General features: G+C 55.0%; 1 protein-coding gene and 1 non-coding gene across 3 annotated transcripts; both read left to right on the top strand.

Moving 5' to 3' along the window:
• The first annotated feature begins 7,382 nt into the window (after positions 1 to 7,382).
• PRKRIP1 (PRKR interacting protein 1) lies at positions 7,383 to 19,282 on the top strand. 2 transcript variants are annotated; one of them, XR_005883177.1, is made up of 7 exons: positions 7,383 to 7,800; positions 8,179 to 8,257; positions 9,225 to 9,325; positions 10,654 to 10,739; positions 13,306 to 13,373; positions 15,952 to 16,064; positions 17,856 to 17,924. XR_005883177.1 is itself a non-coding variant. In XM_040972847.1 (6 exons), the coding sequence occupies exons 1-6, from the start codon at positions 7,504 to 7,506 to the stop codon at positions 17,957 to 17,959; spliced, it is 735 nt and encodes a 244-aa protein (XP_040828781.1). In that variant the 5' UTR covers positions 7,387 to 7,503; the 3' UTR covers positions 17,960 to 19,282. The 2 variants fall into 2 exon arrangements, 1 of the variants encoding a protein (XP_040828781.1); XM_040972847.1 differs by lacking the exon at positions 15,952 to 16,064 and having other exon boundaries at positions 7,387 to 7,800; positions 17,856 to 19,282.
• Positions 8,795 to 8,925, top strand: LOC121152099. Its single transcript, XR_005883230.1, has one exon. It is a non-coding gene; the product is annotated as a small nucleolar RNA SNORA68 (small nucleolar RNA).
• Positions 19,283 to 20,121: the final 839 nt, after the last annotated feature.

Here is a 20,121-nt window from a genome sequence, read left to right as displayed (position 1 = left end):
CACCCAGCCCTCCTGTAGTCCTTTCCTGGATGCTGTGGGGCCTGGCAGCACCCATTGCGTGGCCCAGCAGGATTTCTGTGTTAGCGCCTGGGGGACTGGGTCGTGAGAGGGCTGTGTTGTCCAACCCAGATGCAGGCTCCTCTTGCAGTCTCCTAGCAGCGTCCCTCATCCCCTAGTGCCACTTCTGAGAATGACCCAAGGCACCCACAGGGCCCCTTGCCCGGAAGAGTGCCAGCACCCTTGTGTGGTCCCAGGGTTGGCTGCTCTGGCTGCACGGAGGGGACTGGGCAGTGCCTCCTGCTGCCACCCCAAGAGGAGTTCATGGTCAGAGAGCATGTCCTGGTCCGAGAAAACATGGCAGGACCTGTGACCATGACCACCAGGCCCTCCTTTGGAAGTGCAGCTGCCTCACTGTCACTAAAGTGGAGGTTCCAAAAGAAGCAGGAGCGCGGCAGGGCCTAAGGGAGAGCCGGGTGGTGGTATCAGCTTCATTTCAAGTACCTGCTCTGAACTAGACCACACCTGTGGAAGGAGAAGGGTGGGTACAGGGCCAGGGAGGATGGAATCAGTAGGAGAGACCAGGGGCTGGACCAGGGCAGCGGAGGAGGAGAGAAATAGCTGATAGGTGGAGAGAGGGGCCCACAGGAACTGCTGCCCCGGAGGGTGAGCACGGCAGCCAACGGCTGGGTCCAGGAGCACGGGGCTTCTAGGGGCTGCGGCCCTCTTGTCAGCCCAGCCAGTATTAGGCTACTGCCATGGGGCTGTGGCTATGGAGAGGGCTCCAAGGCCGAGAGCCCGAGGACACCCAGACCCTGGTCAGCTCACGGCCAGCCCCACCCCTTGCCCGTGGCCTTGAGGTCATCTCTCAGCGACGCTCCGCTCCTGACGCAGAGTAACCGCTGCGTAAACCTTGCGTCCCTGCGCCACGCCAAGAATCACTCAGCTGTGAAACCCACAGACACTCGAAGGCATTCCCAGCTGCTGGAGAGAGCTTGACCAAGCCTGCCCTGGCCTCAGAGGGCCCCGTGGGCAAGTCAAGGGCGTCCCGCAGGGGAGCACATGTCGGGGTGGGCTCATCCAGCCTGGGAAGCCCCCTGCCTTCCTGCCCGGGGAAGGAGGGTCTTCACCTGCCACAGAAACGACCGGTGAGAACCCAGGTATGGGGGGGCGGAGCACACTTAAGCCTGCCCCTTGGATGAGGGACCCTGATCTTCCCTTGGAAACGGACCTAGGGGGCGGGCATAATTCCAGGAACAGCTGGTGAGTTTTGAGGGGGCGGGACAGAAGTAGTCATCTCTCACAAGGCAAATGCTACGGGACATCGAGGCAAGGCACGCATGCCAAGTTGGACTCCGAATTTCATTTGCTCCAAAGATCCTTAAACAGGATACATCTGGCTCACATTGCCAGCTGGTGGGTTTTTGTTGTTGTTTTGCTTTTTTTTTTTTAATGCCAGCCCCTCCCCAGCTGCGAAGTGAGGGTCCCAGTTTCTCTGATGCAGCTCCCCTGCCAGGGCTGAAATGCCCACCCCATAATGACGTTTAAAATGTGTGCCATCCAGGCTGCAGACTTGCATAGGAAATTATCTTGAGATCCAGTCAAAATATTAAATATAATAAAAAAGCAATCAAAATATTTTTTTACATCCGAGACGCAGTAATGTGCACGATTCCCGATAACGCTGTAAATAGCAAGCTCTAACGACAGAACGCGCAGCCTGTAATTGCCAAGGATGATGAGTGTAAATGAGATTCTGAGTTCCACCCCACCCACGATGTGCCAGGGAGATCTCTGATCCCGTCCCTGGCGAAGTTTGACAGATGCGGCTCAGGCTGCGGCTGCTTCCGGAATGCAAGAAACGTGATTTCCGGTTACAGGTTAATGGTGGCAGGTGCCGTTTTTCTTCCTGGCCGAGTTTGTGACCTTGCTGCGTTTTAGCCATGAACCCTTCCCAGATCTGAGGCAAGCAGTCTGCTCTAATGAGGGGAGGGATGTGGCAAGACTTTGAAATCGGATGTTTCAGGAAAAGGGTGTTGGTGTGATGAGAAATCAACCGGGCTGGTCCCTGGTCTCATAACTTGCAACATTGGCTCATCTCCCAATTCTATTTTTTAAAATAAAGATTTGTTTTTATTTTTTTAAAAGATTTATTTTTTTTATTTTTATTATTGGAAAGGCGGAGAGACAGAGAGGAAGATCTTCCATCCGATGATTCACTCCCCAAGTGAGCGCAACAGCTGATGCTATGCCGATCCGAAGCCAGGAGCCTCTTCCGGGTCTCCCACACAGGTGCAGGGTCCCAAAGCTTTGGGCCGTCCTCGACTGCCTTCCCGGGCCACAGGCAGGGAGCTGGAAGGGAAGCCTGGCTGCTGGGATAAGAACCGGCGCCCATATGGGATCCTGAGTGTGCAAGGCGAGGACCTTAACCACTTTTGCCACCGCGCCGGGCCCGATTTGTTTTTATTTATTTGAAAGGCAATTACATGGAGAGGGAGAGACAAGAGATCTTCCACCTCCTGGTTCACTCCCCAAATGGCCACAATAGCCAGGTCCTAGCCAGACCTGAGCCAGGAGCCAGGAGCTTCATCTGGGTCTCCCAGGTGAGAGGCATTTGGCCCAGATGTATCAGCAGAGAGCTGGGTCACAACTGGAGCAGGTGGGACTTGAACTGATGCTTTGATATGGGATGTTGGTGTTACAGGCAGCAGCTTAACCCTTTGTGCCATAATGCCAGTCCCAGAGACCTAGATTTTAGAAGTGAGAGGAGGACCCAGTACAGTAGTCTGGTGGCTAAAGTCCTTGCCTTGCACACGCTGGGATCCTATATGGGCACCGGTTCTAATCCCGGCAGCCTGCTTCCCATCCAGCTCCAGGCTTGTAGCCTGGGATAGCAGTCGAGGATGGCCCAAAGCCTTTGAACCCTGCACCCACGTGGGAGATCCAGAAGAAGCTCCTTGCTTCAGGAATCAGCTCAGCTGCAGCCATGGTAGCCACTTGGGAGTGAACCAGCAGGTGGAAGATCTTTCTCTTTGTCTCTCCTATCTTTAAATCTGCCTAATAAAAAAAATTAAATATTTTAAAATGTATAAAATAGGTGCAATTCCTTTAAAAAAAAAAAACCTGAGTGCTCTGGTGGTCTAAAAGATGACATCAAACCTCTGGAGACAGTAAATAGCTAAAGACCACCAGGGCAGAGGGAAGGGGAGTGGCAGATACTGCTTTAAGACCCCAGAATTTCTAACCGGGACAAGAGAAACCTTGGAAATAGACATGGTGACAGTGAGTGGAAGTAATCATGAGTATAATTAATACCAGGTTGATGTGTGCTTAAAAACACGGGTGAAATGGCAACTCTTGTACGTTGACACATACAACACAAATGAGTTACAGTCTTACAAAAAATGAAAGCTTTCCACATCGTGTGTGGCCAGAGTGACTCAACCAGAGCTAGAAGCTCAGGAGATAGAAATGGGAATCTTCCGTTGGGGAAAAAAAAAAAAAAATCTGGCATTACACAATAATATTGAAGAGATGCATAACTTTGACCCGGAAATTCCACCCCAAAGTGTGACCCTCAGTAAACTTGCAGTATGTCCAGAAAGCTTCCGAAAGAATGTGCATAGACATGCAGTTTCCATTGCGAAAATGTGGAAATGGGGAGCCCTGGTGTCAGCTGACTGAGGCGCAGTCACGTGATGGATACAGCAAGGGAGAGCAGCGGACCCCAGCAGTTGCCACGTCCCGGGTAAGTCTCTCGCAGGAAATGGGGAACAAGGAGAGAACAGGCAGTGGCAAAGCCGGAAAGGTGTCTGTATTGCTCCGCGAAGTTCAGTCACTCACAATTAAATAATGAACTAAGTCAGGGCTGTAGGTATATGGAGTAAAACCAAAAAAGAGAACTTGACAAATGTGAAATTTAGTGTCATTTCCTGGGGCAGGGATGGACAGGGCAGGTGTAGGCTGGAGAAGCCGTGTAGAGGTTACCAGTAATAAACTTTTTCCCCAAGTGGGCATGTGAGTATGAGTGTGCACTTTCTTTTGCTATTGTTAGCGACAGCAACAGACAGACCTCCCCTCCCATTCATAATTTCTTCCAACGCCTGCAATGTCAGGGCTGGGCTGGGGTTGGAGTTGGGAGCTGGGATCACAGCGCAGGTCTCTCCCACGTGCAGGCAGGACAGCTGTCTGACCCCTAACCCGCTGCCTCTCAGGGTACAGAGAGCAGGAAGCTGCGGCCAGGACTAAATCCAGGTGCTCTGACATAGAACGTGGAAATCTAACTGCTAGACCTGTCACCAACCCTGATTTTTCTTTATACCTTATTTTTGTGCTCCGTATATATTCTGTAGGAGTGGATTATGTCATCGTTTAAAACATCACAGAGCAGGCCCAGTACAGTAGCCTAGTGGCTAAAGTCTTTGCCTTGCATGTGCCAGGACCCCATATGGACACCAGTTTGTGTCCTGCCTGCTCCACTTCCCATCCAACTCCCTGCCTGTGGCCTGGGAAAGCAGTCGAGGACGGCCCAAAGCCTTGGGACCCTGCACCCACATGGGAGACCTAGAGGATATTCCTGGCTCCTGGCTTCAGATCAGCACAGCTCCAGCCTTGCAGTCACATGACTCATTGGACAGAAGATCCTCCTCTGTGTCTCTCCTCTTCTCTGTATATCTAACTTTGCAATAAAAAAAAAAAAAAACTAAAATCTTTACAAAAAGATTAAGTATTTAAAAAGGATACAGAGACTGACAAAGGGATCTTCCATCCATTACTTAATGCCCCGGACAGTCACAATGGCCATGGCTGGACTCAGGTGAAGCCAGGTCCCAGGAGTTTTATCTGGGTATCCCATGTTGGTGCAGGGGTCCAGCCAGCACAGAGAGGAAAGACAAAGGGGAAGATCTTCCATGGTTCACTCCCCAAGCAGCCACAACAGCTATAGCTGAGCCGATCCAAACCCAGGAGCCTCTTCCGGGTCTCCCACGCTGGCACAGGGTCCCAAGGCCTTGGGCCTTCCTCGACTGCTTTCCCAGGCCACAAGCAGGGAGCTGGATGGAAAGTGGAGCTGCCGGGATTAGAACCGGCGCCTATATGGGATCCTGGCATATTCAGGGCGAGGACTTTAACTGCTACGCTATCACGCCGGGCCCAGAAGTGCAGTTCTTATGGGACTGCAGGTCGTAGCTTGCTGTGCCTCAGTGCCAGGCTCTGCATGATTGTACGAAAGCCTTAGTCTCTCCTACAGTGGGCATGTTCACGCTTGCTTGTGTGCTCTGGTCATCAGCAGCAGAAATGTCAAGGAGAGATCTGCCCCCCTAGTTCAGTGTGAAAAACCTGGGGTTATGGAACATCCGTAGCAACAGTACTTTATGGGCCAGGTATGGTAGCCTTGCATGCCCAGGATTCCATATGGGCGCCGGTTCTAATCCCGGTGGCCCTACTTCCCATCCAGCTCCCTGCTTGTGGCCTGGGAAAGCAGTCGAACATGGCCCAAAGCCTTGGAAACCTGAACCTGTGTGGGAGACTCAGAAGAGGCTCTGTACTCTCGGCTCCTGGCTTCAGATCAGCACAGTTCCAGCCGTTGTGGCTGCTTGAGGAGTGAATCAACAGACAGAAAATTTTCCTCTCTGTCTCTCCTCTTCTCTATATACCTGACTTTACAATAAAAAAAATCTGTAAGAAAAAAAAAAAACACAACAAAACCCCCAGTATTTTATGTGTCAACCACAATTTAGAGGGTGGAGGGAGACCTGCCCACCTCTCTGGGGGAACTGGCTGCCTCAGCTCACTTGGGACACTCCTGGTTTTAACACTACAAGGCCCATATCTTGGGAAAGCCCTCAGTCCTGGATTGGCTGGTCCCCCTCATGCTAAGTGTCCTGCCCACTGTGCCCCCAGCCGTCACTTCGCCCCAGGCAGGCCAGCTGCCAAGGGACACTCCAAGAGTGTCCGTGTGTGTAACAATGTTATCTCCAGGAACTGAAGCTGCTTGAATAAGGGGCTGGTGTGTGGTACCGTGGGTTAAACTGTTGCCTGTGGTGCCAGCATCCCACTTGAGTGCTGGTTCCAGTCCTGGATGCTTCTTTTCCCATCCAGTTCCTTGCTAATGTGTCTGGGAAGTCAGCAGAAGATGGCCCAAGTGCTTGGGCCCCCTGCACCCGCATAGCAGACCAGGATGGAGTTCCAGGATGGTATTTGCTGCCATGTGGGGAGTGAATCTGCAGATGGAAGATATTCTCTTTCTGTCTTGCCTTCTTTTTCTCTTTCAAATAAACACATCTACCAAAAAAAAAAAAAAAGGTGCTTTCCTGAACCCAGCGTGCCAAAGGTGGGGCTTTACTGCCCCCTGGTGGCAGGCAGGGAGGCACGTGGGCGTGGGTTGCTGAGACACCCACCTCTTCAAGCCAAGGGGCAGGTGCTGCGTGAACTGCCCACTCGAGGCCCTGCTGGCAGCCTGGTGCGCCCCACCTGTGAGTGCCACCCCACTGGCTCAGGGTCTGCAGGACGCTGGGCGGGATCTCTCGTTGCCCTGGCCCAGGATGCTGAGAGCATCGGGATCACTGAGGTTTCCCTGCCTCCGGGCCCTCATTCCTTCCTCTGTTCCCTTCACTGGCATGCAGTGGCCACGGGCCAAGCCCAGCTCAGTGCCAGGCCCTGAGCTACCTCCCACCTCCGCCCTCCTGGCTCTGTAACACTCAGCGAATCCGCTGCCTCTCATCTCCATTCACATATCGCTCATTCATCCCGCCGCACACTCACTGAACTTTATTCCTTCACCCATCTGCCTCTGGGCCATCACACCTGTAACCGCACCTGCTGTGCACCAGGTTGGGGATAGCTGCTGGGACTCTTGCTGGGTCCTCAGACCCATTGGGATCACCGCTGCATAGGGCCCTGGAGATGCTGTGACTCCAGTCCAGCCATTGGCAGCAGCCGCTGACGTGTCCGACGCCAAGAACCCCCACGTCCTCCCTGAAGGCCGTGATGAAGCCTGAGTCGGGCCGGCCTTGGCCAGACCCGGGGATGCCACAGCGAGCAGAACAAAAACCTCTGCTGGCCAGGATGAGGGGGCGGTGAGGAGGGCAGGATTCATGTAAGTGTAATTTTATTCTGGAGTCAATGATGGCAGGAAGTGACAGTGACCCCTTAACAAGACGTTTTGACTTATTTTTATTTGAAAGTCAAGTTTACAGAGAGAAGGAGAGACAGGAAAAAAGAAGTCAGGAGCCAAGAGCTTCTTCTAGGTCTCCCAGGTAGTGCAGGAGCCCAAGGACTTGGGCTATCTTCCATTGCCTTCCCAGGCCACTAACAGGGAAGTGGACAGGAAGTGGAGCAACCTGGACTCGAACCAGCCGACCCTGTGGGATGCTGGCGCTTGCAGATGAATGATTATCCTATTGAACCAACCACTATGCTGACTCCAGGTGGACGCGTTGCTGAGGACAGGTTCAGGTCAGTCTGCAAGCCGGCAGCTGACCCCGCGGATCCAGGACCAGGGAAGCGATGATGGACAGGCCCGAGCCCCGCTTCCGGTTCTCGGCCACGCCCCCTGCTCCCCGCCCCACTCTCCGCTTGGAGACTGCGCCTGCGTGGCGGGCGCGCCGCTGTGTCGTCACCGGCGCGCGCCGTCGCCTTAGCGTTCCTCCGGCTGAGGACTGCGAGGGAAGCGGCGTCATGGCGAGCTCGGCCGCGTCCTCCGTGCGCCCGCCGAGGCCCAAGAAAGAGCCCCAGACGCTGGTCATCCCTAAGAACGCGGCGGAGGAGCAGAAGCTCAAGCTGGAGCGACTCATGAAGAACCCGGTAAGACGAGGGGCGCCCGCCGTCTCCCGCCCCACTCCGCTGCGGCGGGCAGTGTCGGGAATCGGCGCCCGAGCTCTCGGGGCGACCCTGGGGAGCCGTGGAGGGGCCCCCGGGGACTGGGGGGACGTGGGGACCCCTGGGAGCCGGTGGGACGTGGGGACCCCTGGGAGCTGGGGAGGAGGACGCGGAGACCCCCGGGAGCCGGGGGGCGTGGGAACCCCTGACAGAGGGGGACGACACTGGCACCCCACGTGGGCTCGTAGTCCACCTGCCCGCACGCTGCTGGCTTGGTGCTTGGTCATTATAGACGCCCCCCTGGGTGCACAGGGTGACCCCTCACCACTGCTCTTCTGTCCCCCCACCCCCACCGGGTCGCAGGACAAAGCTGTGCCAATTCCGGAAAAGATGAGCGAGTGGGCGCCGCGGCCACCCCCGGAATTTGTCCGAGACGTGATGGGTAATGTCCGTGTGTGTGTGTGTGTGTGTGTGTGTACATAAAAGCTCTTAGAGATAATAAGAGTTACATTCAATAATTTGTTAGGTAGGCTAAGGGGGAAAAAATGTTTACCCTTTTGATATGTAAGAAGGGTGTGGTTGCTGGAGGTGGAGGGTTAGCCTGTTGAGTGCCTGCCCACCCCCCCCAGTTATTGTTAATGGTGGGTGGCTGTTTTTCCCTAATGGGGAATCCTTTATACTGCCTATTCTCCTTGCGTGACAAATCAAGACATGGTCATTGTCAAAGAGGTAAACGCAGAGACTAGTAGAAATGTGGACCCACCAAGCCCACTTGTGAAGTGTCTGATGAGTTACATCCCAATGTGCAGTGTCGTCCTGGGTGAAGGAGAATTCAGTTAGGACAGACCCGCCACAGCCCCTTCTGTGATGGGCAGCTCTGTAGCTGGGTGGGGTTGCTGTCTGAGGGTGCCCCGGGGCAGGGGGAAGGTCCTGGGCTGGGGTACAGGGCTTCTGACCCGGGAGCCACAGCATGCCCCTGCTGCACCTGAACCCCAAGAATCGCTGTTGCCTGTAACAGTGGTTTAAACACAGGTGCCACAGTGAGCGGACTGTGCTGCCTTCTGGGGCTGTGGCGGTGCCCCTGGAAGTGCACATGGAGGTCCTACATTCCCCTGGCCCCCTGAGGGGGACCTGAGTTGACAGGCCATGCCCCTCTGACCGATGGCACCTGTGACCACTCCAGCCTCATCCTGGAGGTGGAGACTGCCCAGGGTGTGCTTTCAGACAGACCCGGCACTCCCAGGTTCCCACAGCAGCTGTCCACTCAGCCTTCCCGCCCGCAATAGGGTGGGCACCAGGGCTGGCACGCCAGGCTGAGGGGGAAGGCAGACACAGTCCCACCAGTCGCAGTGTCGTGCTGGTCTGCCTTTGGGTTCAGGGCATCCTGTGCTGCTCTGTTCTGGCTGTAGGTTCCAGTGCTGGAGCCGGCAGCGGAGAGTTCCACGTGTATAGGCACCTGCGCCGCAGAGAGTACCAGCGGCAGGACTACATGGATGCCATGGCTGAGAAGGTCAGTGGGCCAGGTGGTCAGGCGGGGACCACAGGAACCAGCAAGCTTTGGGAGAGTGTGGTCCCAGTGCAGGGCTCAGGAGAACAGAAACAATCGGCGTGAGAGTCCCCAGGTCACACCCAGCTCACATGAGCGGTCCTGAGGGCCCAGGTCCCCACGGTGCGGCCTGTCCACCAGCATCAGGCCATTGCTGCCCTCTGTTCTCTGCCTGGATCTGGCTAGCCACCTCAGTGCCGCCCGTGGGGTCAGCTGGGTTTGCTGTGAGCAGTTGGGGTACACTCTTGCATTTGCTGCCTTGAGGTTTTGTGCTCTGTAGCTTTGGGGTGACCCTTCCTCATGGCTGGTGTCATGATGGAAGAGCCGGAGACTTGCTTAGCACATTTAACTAAAACCTGGGAAGCTTTTACCTGGCTGGGGGTTAGAATGGCTCTCTGAGGCTCTTAAAAATACTCCCTTCATTTCATTTGTTCCATGTTTCTGGTTAAATTTTGGGGAATATAATTCCCACTTCAGTTGAATTGAGTGGAATCTGTAATTTGAGTGGAAGTGGCTGTTGTGGGACCAGTGTGGGGCATAGCAAACTGATCCCGTCTGTGTTGCCAGCATCCCGTGTGGCTGCTGGTTTGTGTCCCAGCTGCTCCATTTCCCATCCTGCTAGGCAAAGGTAGTAGAGGGTGACCCAGGTCTTTGAGTCCCTGTACCCATGTGGGACATCCAGAAGAAACTCCTGCTCCCAGCTTCAGAACAGCACAGCCCTGGCTATTGTGACTGTTTGGGGAGTGAACCAACAGATGGAAGATCTTTTTTTCCCCCATATCACCTTGAAGTAAAAATAAATATATCTTTTTGAAAAAGAGGTCCCAGCACAATAGCCTAGTGGCTAAATCCTGGCCTTGCATGCATTGGGATCCCATATGGGCACCAGTTTGTGTCCCGGCAGCCCCCATTTCTCATCCAGCTCCCTGCTTATGGTTTGGGAAAGCAGTTGAGGACGGCCCAAAGCCTTGGGAACCTGCACCTGCTTGGGAGACCCATAAGAATCTCCTGGCTCCTGGCTTCAGATTGACTCCGTTCCGACCATTGCAGCCACTTGGGGAGTGAACCAGCGGACAGAAGATCTTCCTCGCTGACTCTCTTCCTCTATGTCTGACTTTCCAATAAAAATGAATCTTAAATAAATAAATAAAATAAAGTGGCCTTGTGGGCCTCGTGGTGCCCACAGAACCCACAGTGGTGTGACTTCTAGAACTCCCACAGCCGGCCTGCATGCGGCCTCCTGCAGCCTACCCAGGCCCGAATCTGTCCAAATGATGGGTGTTTGTTTGCAGCAAAGGTTGGATGCAGAATTTCAGAAAAGGCTGGAAAAGAATAAGATCGCTGCCGAGGAGCAGACGGCCAAGCGGCGGAAGAAGCGGTGAGTCACGGCACCCCGGGCCAGGCAGGGACGTGGGTGTGGGTGGCCAGCGAGTGCACCCACTCTGCAGACCCACAGCCTTCTGTCGGGCAGCCCTTCCGGGGAGTCACTGTCCTCCCAGCGCCTGGCGAGAGCAGCTCTCAGCTCCCCTGCGTCTGCCCAACTCTACAAAGCTTAGAAGCCAGGACTTCGGGGAACATGTGGACCTCTGGGTCACCAATGCTTCTGTAGTGTGTTTGAAAAGTACAATAACAGAAAGAGGTAGAGACAAAAAAAGAAATCTTCCATCCACTGGTTCTCTTCCCCAGCTGTCCACCAAGGCTGGGGCTGGGCTGGACAAGACCAACGTTGGGAGCCTAGCGCTCTGGGCAGGCCTGGCCTTGGTGTGCCCGGGCCCCAAGCAGTGGCCTGGAGTGAAGCAGAGCTGTTGGGACTCAGACTGCCTCTCCAGTATGGGACGTTTGTATTGCTGGCTGCAGCTTCGCCCACTGCTGTCAGCCCCTCACATCTGTGTTTTAACATCAGAATTTTTGTTGTTTTGAAGTCTGGTTTATTTGTTTGAAACGCAGAGTTAGAGAGACCGAGAGAGAGAAAGACCATTCATTCCCCAATTCTTCCCAAGTGCTATAACCAGACTTCCCGTTTAGCTTGTTCCTTAAATTAGCTTCTGTGACCTCCTCAAGTGACTGCACAGTGTACATGCTATGTTTATGTGTGTCTGTGTAGTGAGGAGAGAGTGAGTGTGTATTTGGTTTTTTGGCTTTTTTAAAATATTGTTTATTTTAAAGATTTATTTTTTATTTTTATTGAAAAGCCAGATAAAAGGAGAGACAGAAAGGAAGATCCTCCATCTGCTGATTCACTTCCCAAGTGGCTGCAACAGTCAGAGCTGAGCTGATCCAAAGCCAGAGGCCCGGAGCCTCTTCTGAGCTCCCAGTGGATGCAGGCTCCCAAGGCTTTGGGCCGTCCACAGCTGTTTTCCCAGGCCACAAGCAGGGAGCTGGATGGGAAGCAGGGCCACTGGTATATGAACCAGTGTCCATATGGGATCCCAGTGCATGCAAGGTGAGCACTTTAGCCACTAAGCTACTGTACTGCACCCGAGAGAGTGTTTAAATGGTCTCAGGTTTTAGAGAGCTGAGCATCTTGGGATGAAGCACGCCTCCAGGGTGTTGGAGATTACCCTAGTCCCCTCAGGACTTCCCCAGATCGGCTTTTGGCTCGTGATGTTGGCCATGCTGGACTGGCAGGGCCGTGAGGAGTGTGTGTTGCTGGCAGGTCTCTGATGCGGAGGAATGGCTGCTCAGTGCGCAGACAAGTCCTGCTCCAAGTCCTGCTGCTCTGCCATCAGCCCAGCTTCCTGCCTGCACACGCTGTGGGAGAAGACAGTTGGTTGGGTCCCTGCCACCTATGGAGGTGGGGGGAGAGCTGGAGAGAGTTCCAGGCTCCTGGCTCCTGAGAATCTGTGAAGAAGGCAGTAGATGTGAGAATGTTTCTGTTGCTGTGTTGCCATACTATTCAAATAAGGAGGGGAAAATAATTGGGGCCTGGTGTGATAGCCTAGTGGCTGAATCCTTGCATACACCTGGGAACAATATGGCACTGGTTTGTATCCTGGTTGCTCCACTTCCCTTCCAGCTCCCTGCTTTTTGCCTGGGAAAGCAACAGAGGATGACCAAAAAGCCTTGGGACTCTGCACCCACGTGGGAGACCTGGCGGAAGCTCCTGGCTTCAGATTGGCTCAGCTCCGTCCATTGCTGCCACTTGGCAAGTGAACCAGCAGACAGATCTTCCTCTCTCTCTCTCTCTCCTTCTCTGTGTATATCTGCCTTTCCAATCAAAATAAAATCTTTAAAATTAAAGAACAAAGGAGCTGACATTGTAGTGTGATGGGTTAAGCCTCTGGCATCCTGTATGGATGTGTTAGAATCCTGGCCTGTTGTGCTTCTGACCCAGCTGCCTGCTAGTGCCCCGGGCAAGCAGTGGGAGATGTCCTGAGTGCTTGGCTTCCTGCACCCACATGGAGACCCGGATGGAGTCCCTGGCTCGTGCCTTTGGATTGGCCCTTCTCTCGCCATGACAACCCTTTGGGGCATGAGCCAACAAATGGAAGATCTGTGTCTCTCTCTCTTTGTAACTGTCTTTGAAAGAAATCAATCTTTTATTATTATTTTTTAAAGATGATAAAATGTTTCTGCTGCAAGTTTTTAGATAGCATGACTGACTTTTTTCTTCGAAGATTTTCGGAAAGCAGTAAGATCCTCTGTCCACTGGCTCACTCCCCAAATGGCTGCAGTGGCCAGAAGTGAGCCAACTCAAAGACAGAGCCACGAGCTTCTTGTGGGTCTCCCACGCGGGTGCAGGGTCCCAAGGCTTTGGGCTGTCCTGTGCTGTTTTCCCAGGCCAGAAGCAGGCAGTTGGATGGGAAGTGGGGCTGCTGGGACGCAAACCAGCACCCCTATGGGATCCCAGCAGATGCAAGGCAAGGATTTGGCCCCTAGGCTGTTGGCTGGGCCTTACGTTTGTATTCTAAGCTACGGTTCATTTGTGTCTTTTACATTGACAGCCAGAAGTTGAAGGAGAAGAAATTATTGGCAAAGAAGATGAAACTTGAACAGAAGAAGCAGAAAGAAGGTGAGCAGCACTGCCTGTCATGGCTGTAGGCTCTGTCCAGTGTTGCCCATGGCCTGGAGGAAATGCCCACTTCCCTGTAGGAGCCTCAGCTCGCCTACAGGCCAGGGTGAGCAGGCCAAAGTGGCCCAGCAAGGACGCTGAACCCACAGGCAGTCCATAGGGGACCCCTATCTCTCTCTGCCCTAGCCACCTGTCCCCACACTGGCCCTTGCCTTCTGGCTAGGAGGGAGGCGCCTGCCGCCGCTGCTGCGTGTGCATCTGGCAGCATCCTTGTGCACAGGGAGCACTGCAGGGCCCTCCCAGTGTTCTTGTATCTCTCTGGTTCTGATGGACTCATCTGCTGAGTCAGCTTGCTCTGGCTTAGTGAGGAGTTGTCAGTTTCCTTTCCATGATGAGAAGCCTGCTGCTTCCGTAGCTGAATAGTAGCTGGTCCAGCGGGCCTGCAGTTCTCTTGGCTTTTACTGCCCCACCCCGGGTGTGAGATGGCTGCCACAACACTTGCCATTGTCATCATGTTCCCTGATTGCAGAGCAGGAATGAGGGAGAAAGTGGTGGTGCTTATTTGGAACCAAAAAGCCAAAGGTTCCCCCAGCAGTACACAGTAGGTGTCACCTTACATGCTGGGACTGTTGGATCTCCCTAGCTGCCCTCCGGATGGCTTCCTGAGTGTGGTCCCAGGGCGCCCTCTGGCGGGTAATGGGGGAGTCAGCCGCTCGCTGGCAGTGAGGTGTGCCATGCTCTGGGAGGTCTGAGTGCACATTGCCACCTTTTGCTACGTTAAGTGATTTTCCAGAAGGGACTGTGGCACTTGTATTGGTAACACTTGGTCAGCCTCATGAGTGGTCAGTGAAGGCTGAGTCCTTAACCATTTTTAATTAGTTATTTATTGATTTGAAAGGCTGGGTGACAGGGAGAGAGACAGATCCGTCTGCTGGTTCACTTCCCAGTAGCTGCAGTGGCTGAGCCACTGAGCCATTCCGGCAGGATTCCAGAACTCCACTTGGGTCTCCCAGGTGGGTGTAGGGCACAAGCACTGGGCCATCCTCCACTGCTTTCCCAGGCCACAAGCAGGGAGCTGGATGGGCAGTGGAGCAGCTGGGACTTGAACCAGCCCCCACAAAGGATGCTAGGGTTTTTTTTTCCTAAAGATTTATTTATTTTTTTTTAATTGGAAAGTCAGATATATATATAGAAAGAGAGGAGGAGAGACAGAAAGGAAGATCTTCCATCTGGTGATTCACTCCCCAAGTGACTGCAACGGCTGGCGTTGTGGCAATCCGAAGCCAGGAGGCAGGAACTTCTTCCAGGCCTCCCACACGGGTGCAGGGTCCAAGGGTTTGCACCTTTCCCTTAGTCGGGTCACCTGTGATCTGGATGTCCTAAGGCTCCTGTGAGTTGAGCTGTCCTTTTCCTCGGGTCAGGCCTCCTCTGCAGTGTCCTCACACTGGAATTCTCTGTTTCTCCCATGGTTAGACTGGGGCTGCGTGTTCTGGGAGGAGGCCCACCACTTCTCCAGCAGGAGTGTACCCTGGGAGGGCTGGCCAGGCAGCAGGATTCTTGGCTGTGAACACCCCTGTCCCCCCCGGCTTGCCAGCCTGAGGTCCCTGTGTCAGGTCCAGTCCAGTCCCCACCTCGGCCACCAGAAGCTCTTCCTGTGGACTCTTGCCTCCTTTGACAACGCCCCATCCCTGGGTGGATTTTTTTCTTTTCTCTGCTTCTCATTCTCTAGCACTCACAGACATCCTATTTTCTGTCCCAGACCTAGAAATGGCCATTTGTCTAAGAAACACTGGTTCCATTTGCAGGATGGATGATATTCGAAACCAGGATCTGTGCACCGGGGGTGCTGCTGGGTGTTGGTGTGTGGGGCTCCCGGCTGCCTGCACAGCCAAGCCTGTGTGTCCTGAGGGGGGATACATAGCCATCCGTCTCTGTTCACCAGCAGCGCCTCTGCAGCCCTGAGCCATCAGCTCAGCGATCACACTAGTCTTCCTGTCTCCCTGGTGTCTGTCTCCTGCATGAGGAATGCTGCCCCGCCGTCCATCTCCAGTGGGAGCTGTCCAGGTCTCGTACACAGGGACACTGCCCTGTGGGAAGGGACCTCGGCAAGCAGAGAGCAGCGCTGTGTGCGGCTCCCAGGGATGCAGCCCTGCAGGCTCTCTGCTCCTGGGGCCCCCGCCCTGCAGGCTCCACTCATGTGCAGAAGGTGCCCACACAGGGGCACACGTCTGTGATGTGCGTGGGTTCCTTTTGTCTCCAGTATCCTGTCCTGGGCCCCCTGACACCCTCGGGAAGTTTCCCTCATGTTACAGTTAGAGTTGGATTGTTGACACTGTGGGTGTCGTCACACTGCAGGATCACGGCATCACCCAGCATGGTGTCCTGGCCTGGGAGCATCTGTTGTGTTCCTCCCACTCTGCCTGACTCCACGCTGTCTCTGGTTTGGCCTTTTCCACAGGGTTGCTGGGTGAGGGGTATGGGGTGTGCTGCCTCTTCCAGGCTGGCTTCTTGCACTTGGCAGGACCCACTTGAGGTTCGCCCATGACTTTGAGTACCTCCGTCTTGTTTGTTGCTGAAGATTTGCATGTCATGGTGGCCAGTCACCTGCTTGAGGACGTCTGAGTTCCTGCAGGTCCTGGCAGTTAGGAATAAAGCTGCAGCAAACCTTGGCATGCACCATCCGAGTTTCAGGTGAATGAGCAGATGCCTGTGAGCCCGCCTGTGTGATGAAGTGCATGGTGTTCAGCTCTACGGGAGGCTGTCTGGCGGTGCCGTGTTTGGGCGCCAGCCAGCAGCAGGTCAAAGTCCTTGCTGTGCCAAGTCAGTGCCAGCATCTGGTGCTGCCCAGCCTTCTGAAAACAGTGCGGGCCATGCTAACCTGTGTGCTTGATGTCTCGTTCCGGCTGTGATTAGATTGGTGATTTTTACATCCGCTGCATTAAGCACAGTAGCTGGCTAGTTAATGATTTATTGCCGTTCACTTAGTTACTACATGAAAGAATGAGTTGGGTGACTTGTTACATTGCCAGGTGACCTGAACTTGTGCAGGTTCTAGTTTGCTGCTTTCCAGCTGCTGTTTCTGGACCCTTGGGCATGCTTCTCAGTGCGGATAACACCATGCTGTGTAAAGGGAGGGCTTGGCCACCACCGGAATGCCTTGGGTGGCCTGCCCCGTTCCCCCTGCCATGGCCAGCCAGGTTTGCCAGCGTGTTACCATCACTTGCAGAGCTTGGGCCTCTGCCCTTGTCCAGCTGTATCCGTGTGTGTGTGCGCACGCACCTCTTGCTTCACCCATGTATGTGCTGTCAATGTTGGGACAGAATCCAACTTCAGACCTAAACAGGTTTTTGCAAGTTTCAGCCTTGAAGCCCAGCTTCTAGAGTAGAGGCCCCCAGCTAGGGTGTGAGGACTGAGCTGCGGAGTGGGCTGCCTGGTGCCCTGGCCTTCAGGATGGAGGGCAGGATGCCCATCTGGTACCTTGCATGCCAGATTCCTTGCTTCCTTGGGCACTTATGGCAGACAAGGTGGGCCAGGGCCTGAGGGTTCCAGTCCTCTGAGCTTGACTCCTGGTCCTTGCCTTGACAATCATGGACCACGCTTGACTCAGCCGTCTGTCACACAGGCCTGTAACACTGGTGTGGCCGTCAGGGACTCTTGCTAGAGCCAAGCAGATGCTGTGTGGGAAGACAGCACAGTGCAAGTCAGGAGCTAGCTCATCACCTGAGCTCTGCAAATGGCTCGTTCTGTTTGACATGGCGGTGCAGGGAAGAAGGGCTTCGCATCCTGAGACATCCCAGCTCTGTCCCCAGAAGGGACCCACCGTGAAACTCTCATCTGGGCCTGTGGTGATCGTGGGAGCCAAGCTCTGGCTGTGATGTTGGCGTTAGTCCTGTATGGTGACTTTGGAGGCTGCCGTGCCCGCAGGAGTTACCTGGAGTGGCTGAGCCCAGGCCACCTGCCTTGCCTCTTCCCAGCTCTTGCCCACTGCTCTGCTGGCATGGAGAAGTGAGAGAGAAGAGGAGAGCAGGATAAGTTGTCTTTGCTCTGCCTTTGCCCGTCTGCCAATCGCAGCAGGGAAAATACTGCACGTGGGTGTCAGGAAGGGGTCCCGGGCCTGTGGCTGGCAGGCTTGCTGAGGGCAGATTCCCTCTGCGTGTGATTCTGGAGGTCCTTTGCTGACTGCAGTGGGCACTGTAAGCCCAGTGCTCCCTGTTGCCTGGCCAGGGTCACAAGCTGTAGGGCCTGGTGTGGGAGGGGCCTGTTTGCTGCCACCCTGGCGGTGAGCATGAGGCCCACCTGTGCTGACCCCACTTCAGGGTACGGTGAGAGGCACTGTGGCCGGGGGGGGGGCCACTGCGGCTCCCCACCTGCGTGTGGGTACAGTAGTTCCTTGTTTTCCCCATTAGCTCTCCCTTGTTTAAAAACACCCTTGATTCCGCCAGCAGATTGTACGTCTGTAATCTGAATGTCATGTGGTTACAGGAGCCGGTCAGGCCCCGGAGCCGCAGTCCAGTAGCTCTGAGGAGGCGTCTGGAACAGAGGAGGATGAAGAGGAAGAGCAGCCCAGCTTCATCATGGGGCGGTGATGACACAGCTGTCTGGAGCACGGCTCATGCGTGACCGGGGCGCAGAGCATCCTGGTGTGCCCAGCAGGGAGAGGAGGCCTTCCTTCAGCCCTCCTCCTAAGGACTCCCTGGGTGGGGAGCCCTGTGGCCTCCTGGGCGGGGCTCAGCCGTGTTCCTGTGGAAAGGAGAGAGGCTTTACGTGCTGCTGGCACAGTTCTCCCAGTAAACCACCATGACCCTGGGGTGGCACCCACTTGCGGAGCGCTTACATAGTAAAGCACAGAAAACCGCTGGGTTTCGTTGAGACATGCAAAATGTGCATTACAGAGGCTGTGGGATGACACAGTGCAGGCGGGCTGCAGGACGCAGCAGGCCCCGTCCTGAGGCGGGTGCTGAGCGCTTGTGTGGCTCTCCTGCCCTCAGCTCCCAGAACAGGCGGGGTGGGCCAAGACTCCAGCACGGGGACTGGTGACGCGAGCTGCTGGAAAAGTGAGGGGTAATGAGGAAAATAAGGGGGAAGCTGCTGCAGTGGGGCTGAGCTAGGGTGTGGAGCTCAGGGCAGTGCTGGCCACAGGCTGCATTTTTACTCAGAAGTGTAGAGATCTAAACAGGAAAGTGCACAGAGACGTGGCCTTCTCCCTGGATCTCCCAGAAGCTGCGGTCTGAGAGAAAGGGCTGGCACTGCTGCAGGCTCAGGCTGCCTCAGCACCCTGGGGTCTACCCTGAACCCTGGTGCTTTTAGACCTTTGGGGCACAGGGGGCTAGAGTCTGCTCCATTTTTGAACCATTTATCTCTGAGTACCTAGGTATGTTTTGTGGACTTACCAGGAACTGAAGGTGGTTTTGAGTGAAAGGAACCCGAGGCGTGTTTGCTGGTGTAGTCAGGTGCCCTCCCCTATCTCCCGCAAACTCTGGATCTGCCCGGCATCTGTGACCACACCTGGCCCTTGTGGTTCAGGTCACAGGCATTGCTCTTTGCCCAAAGCCGGGATGGGATGAAACATCAGTCTAATAAACAAGCACCCCCCTGGCCGCGTGTTCGAAGCCTGTGTCTTCTCAGCGGGGCTGGCGGGCTGCCTTTGGTCAGGGCTGTGCCCTGGCTTAATCCTGTCTCTGCTGGCTCTGGATTCCACAGACACTCCCTGCTACCCGTGCTATTGGAGGTGCCAGAGCTTGGATCCTGAAGCCCCATCCCTGCGTGTGACCTGACAGACCCACGCACCATCTCCTCCTCCCTGGCCAGTTTTTGGCCACAGACTAAGAGGGAGCTGGGCTCAGTATGCGCAGGTGGAAACTGGACTTGGGGTTGCCGTTGCAGATCCCGGAAGCCAACGCCAGGGCAGGCAAAGCCCCCTGGCGGTTTCCGAGTCCTATGAGCCCTAGGTTGGGTGACTCAGTCTTGCTCAGGGTATCATTTGGTGAAGAATAGATGCTGTCATGGAGAGGGGAGCGGGTGATGGTTAGTGCTCCCACCACCCCGCAGAAAGGGCTTCAATTAGGGGAGAGACGTGAAGTCACACCCTGGCTGGTTGCTAGCTCGGGGGGAGAGCCGTTCGGAGCTGGCCACGGAGATGTGTGTGGCATCATTGGCTGTCCAGGACACTCCGTGAGACTGTGACCATTTCTCTGCTCAGCTCATTAGGAGCTAGGCAGGCTTGGGAAGGAACACAAGCCCACATGCCCGAATTCTGAGCAACACATGAGGTAGGCCTTCATTCCTTTCTTCTCATCCCCTGCAAACACGGGCCGAGCTCCTGGTGTGCAGCCCCGAGCCTGGCTTACTGTGGGAGAGGACGTGGCCTGAGGTGGGTGTGGGCATGGGAAGCCTTGCTCAGTAGCTTCGGCCATTGCTTGGGGTTCCCCCATTCTGTGTTGGCAATGCCAAGGACAGATCCTGCCTCAGCTTCTAACCTGGTGGCCTGCTCATGTGTGCCATGCAAGAGGAGGCAGCAGGCAACGGCTCAGGTGCTTGGGTCCCCACCTCTCAGCGAGGAGATCTGGATGAAATTCCTGGCTCCTGCCTGCCTCCCGGAACAGCCCTGGCTGCTGTGGGCATTTGAAGGAGTCAACGAACAGATGGGAGCTCTCCCTCTCCATCTCACTGCCTCTCAAACAAAAAAATAAAGGAGTGCTCTGCCCCTCCACCAGCTTTCCTATAGGCTCTGCCAGGCAGAGCTCTGGGG

This window comes from Ochotona curzoniae, unplaced genomic scaffold (genome assembly GCF_017591425.1).
Source record: "Ochotona curzoniae isolate NIBS_2020 unplaced genomic scaffold, NIBS_Ocur_1.0 contig_2321, whole genome shotgun sequence".
NCBI lineage: Eukaryota > Metazoa > Chordata > Mammalia > Lagomorpha > Ochotonidae > Ochotona > Ochotona curzoniae.
Note: the sequence above shows the minus strand (reverse complement) of the source record. Positions and strands in the feature narration are given on the sequence as shown.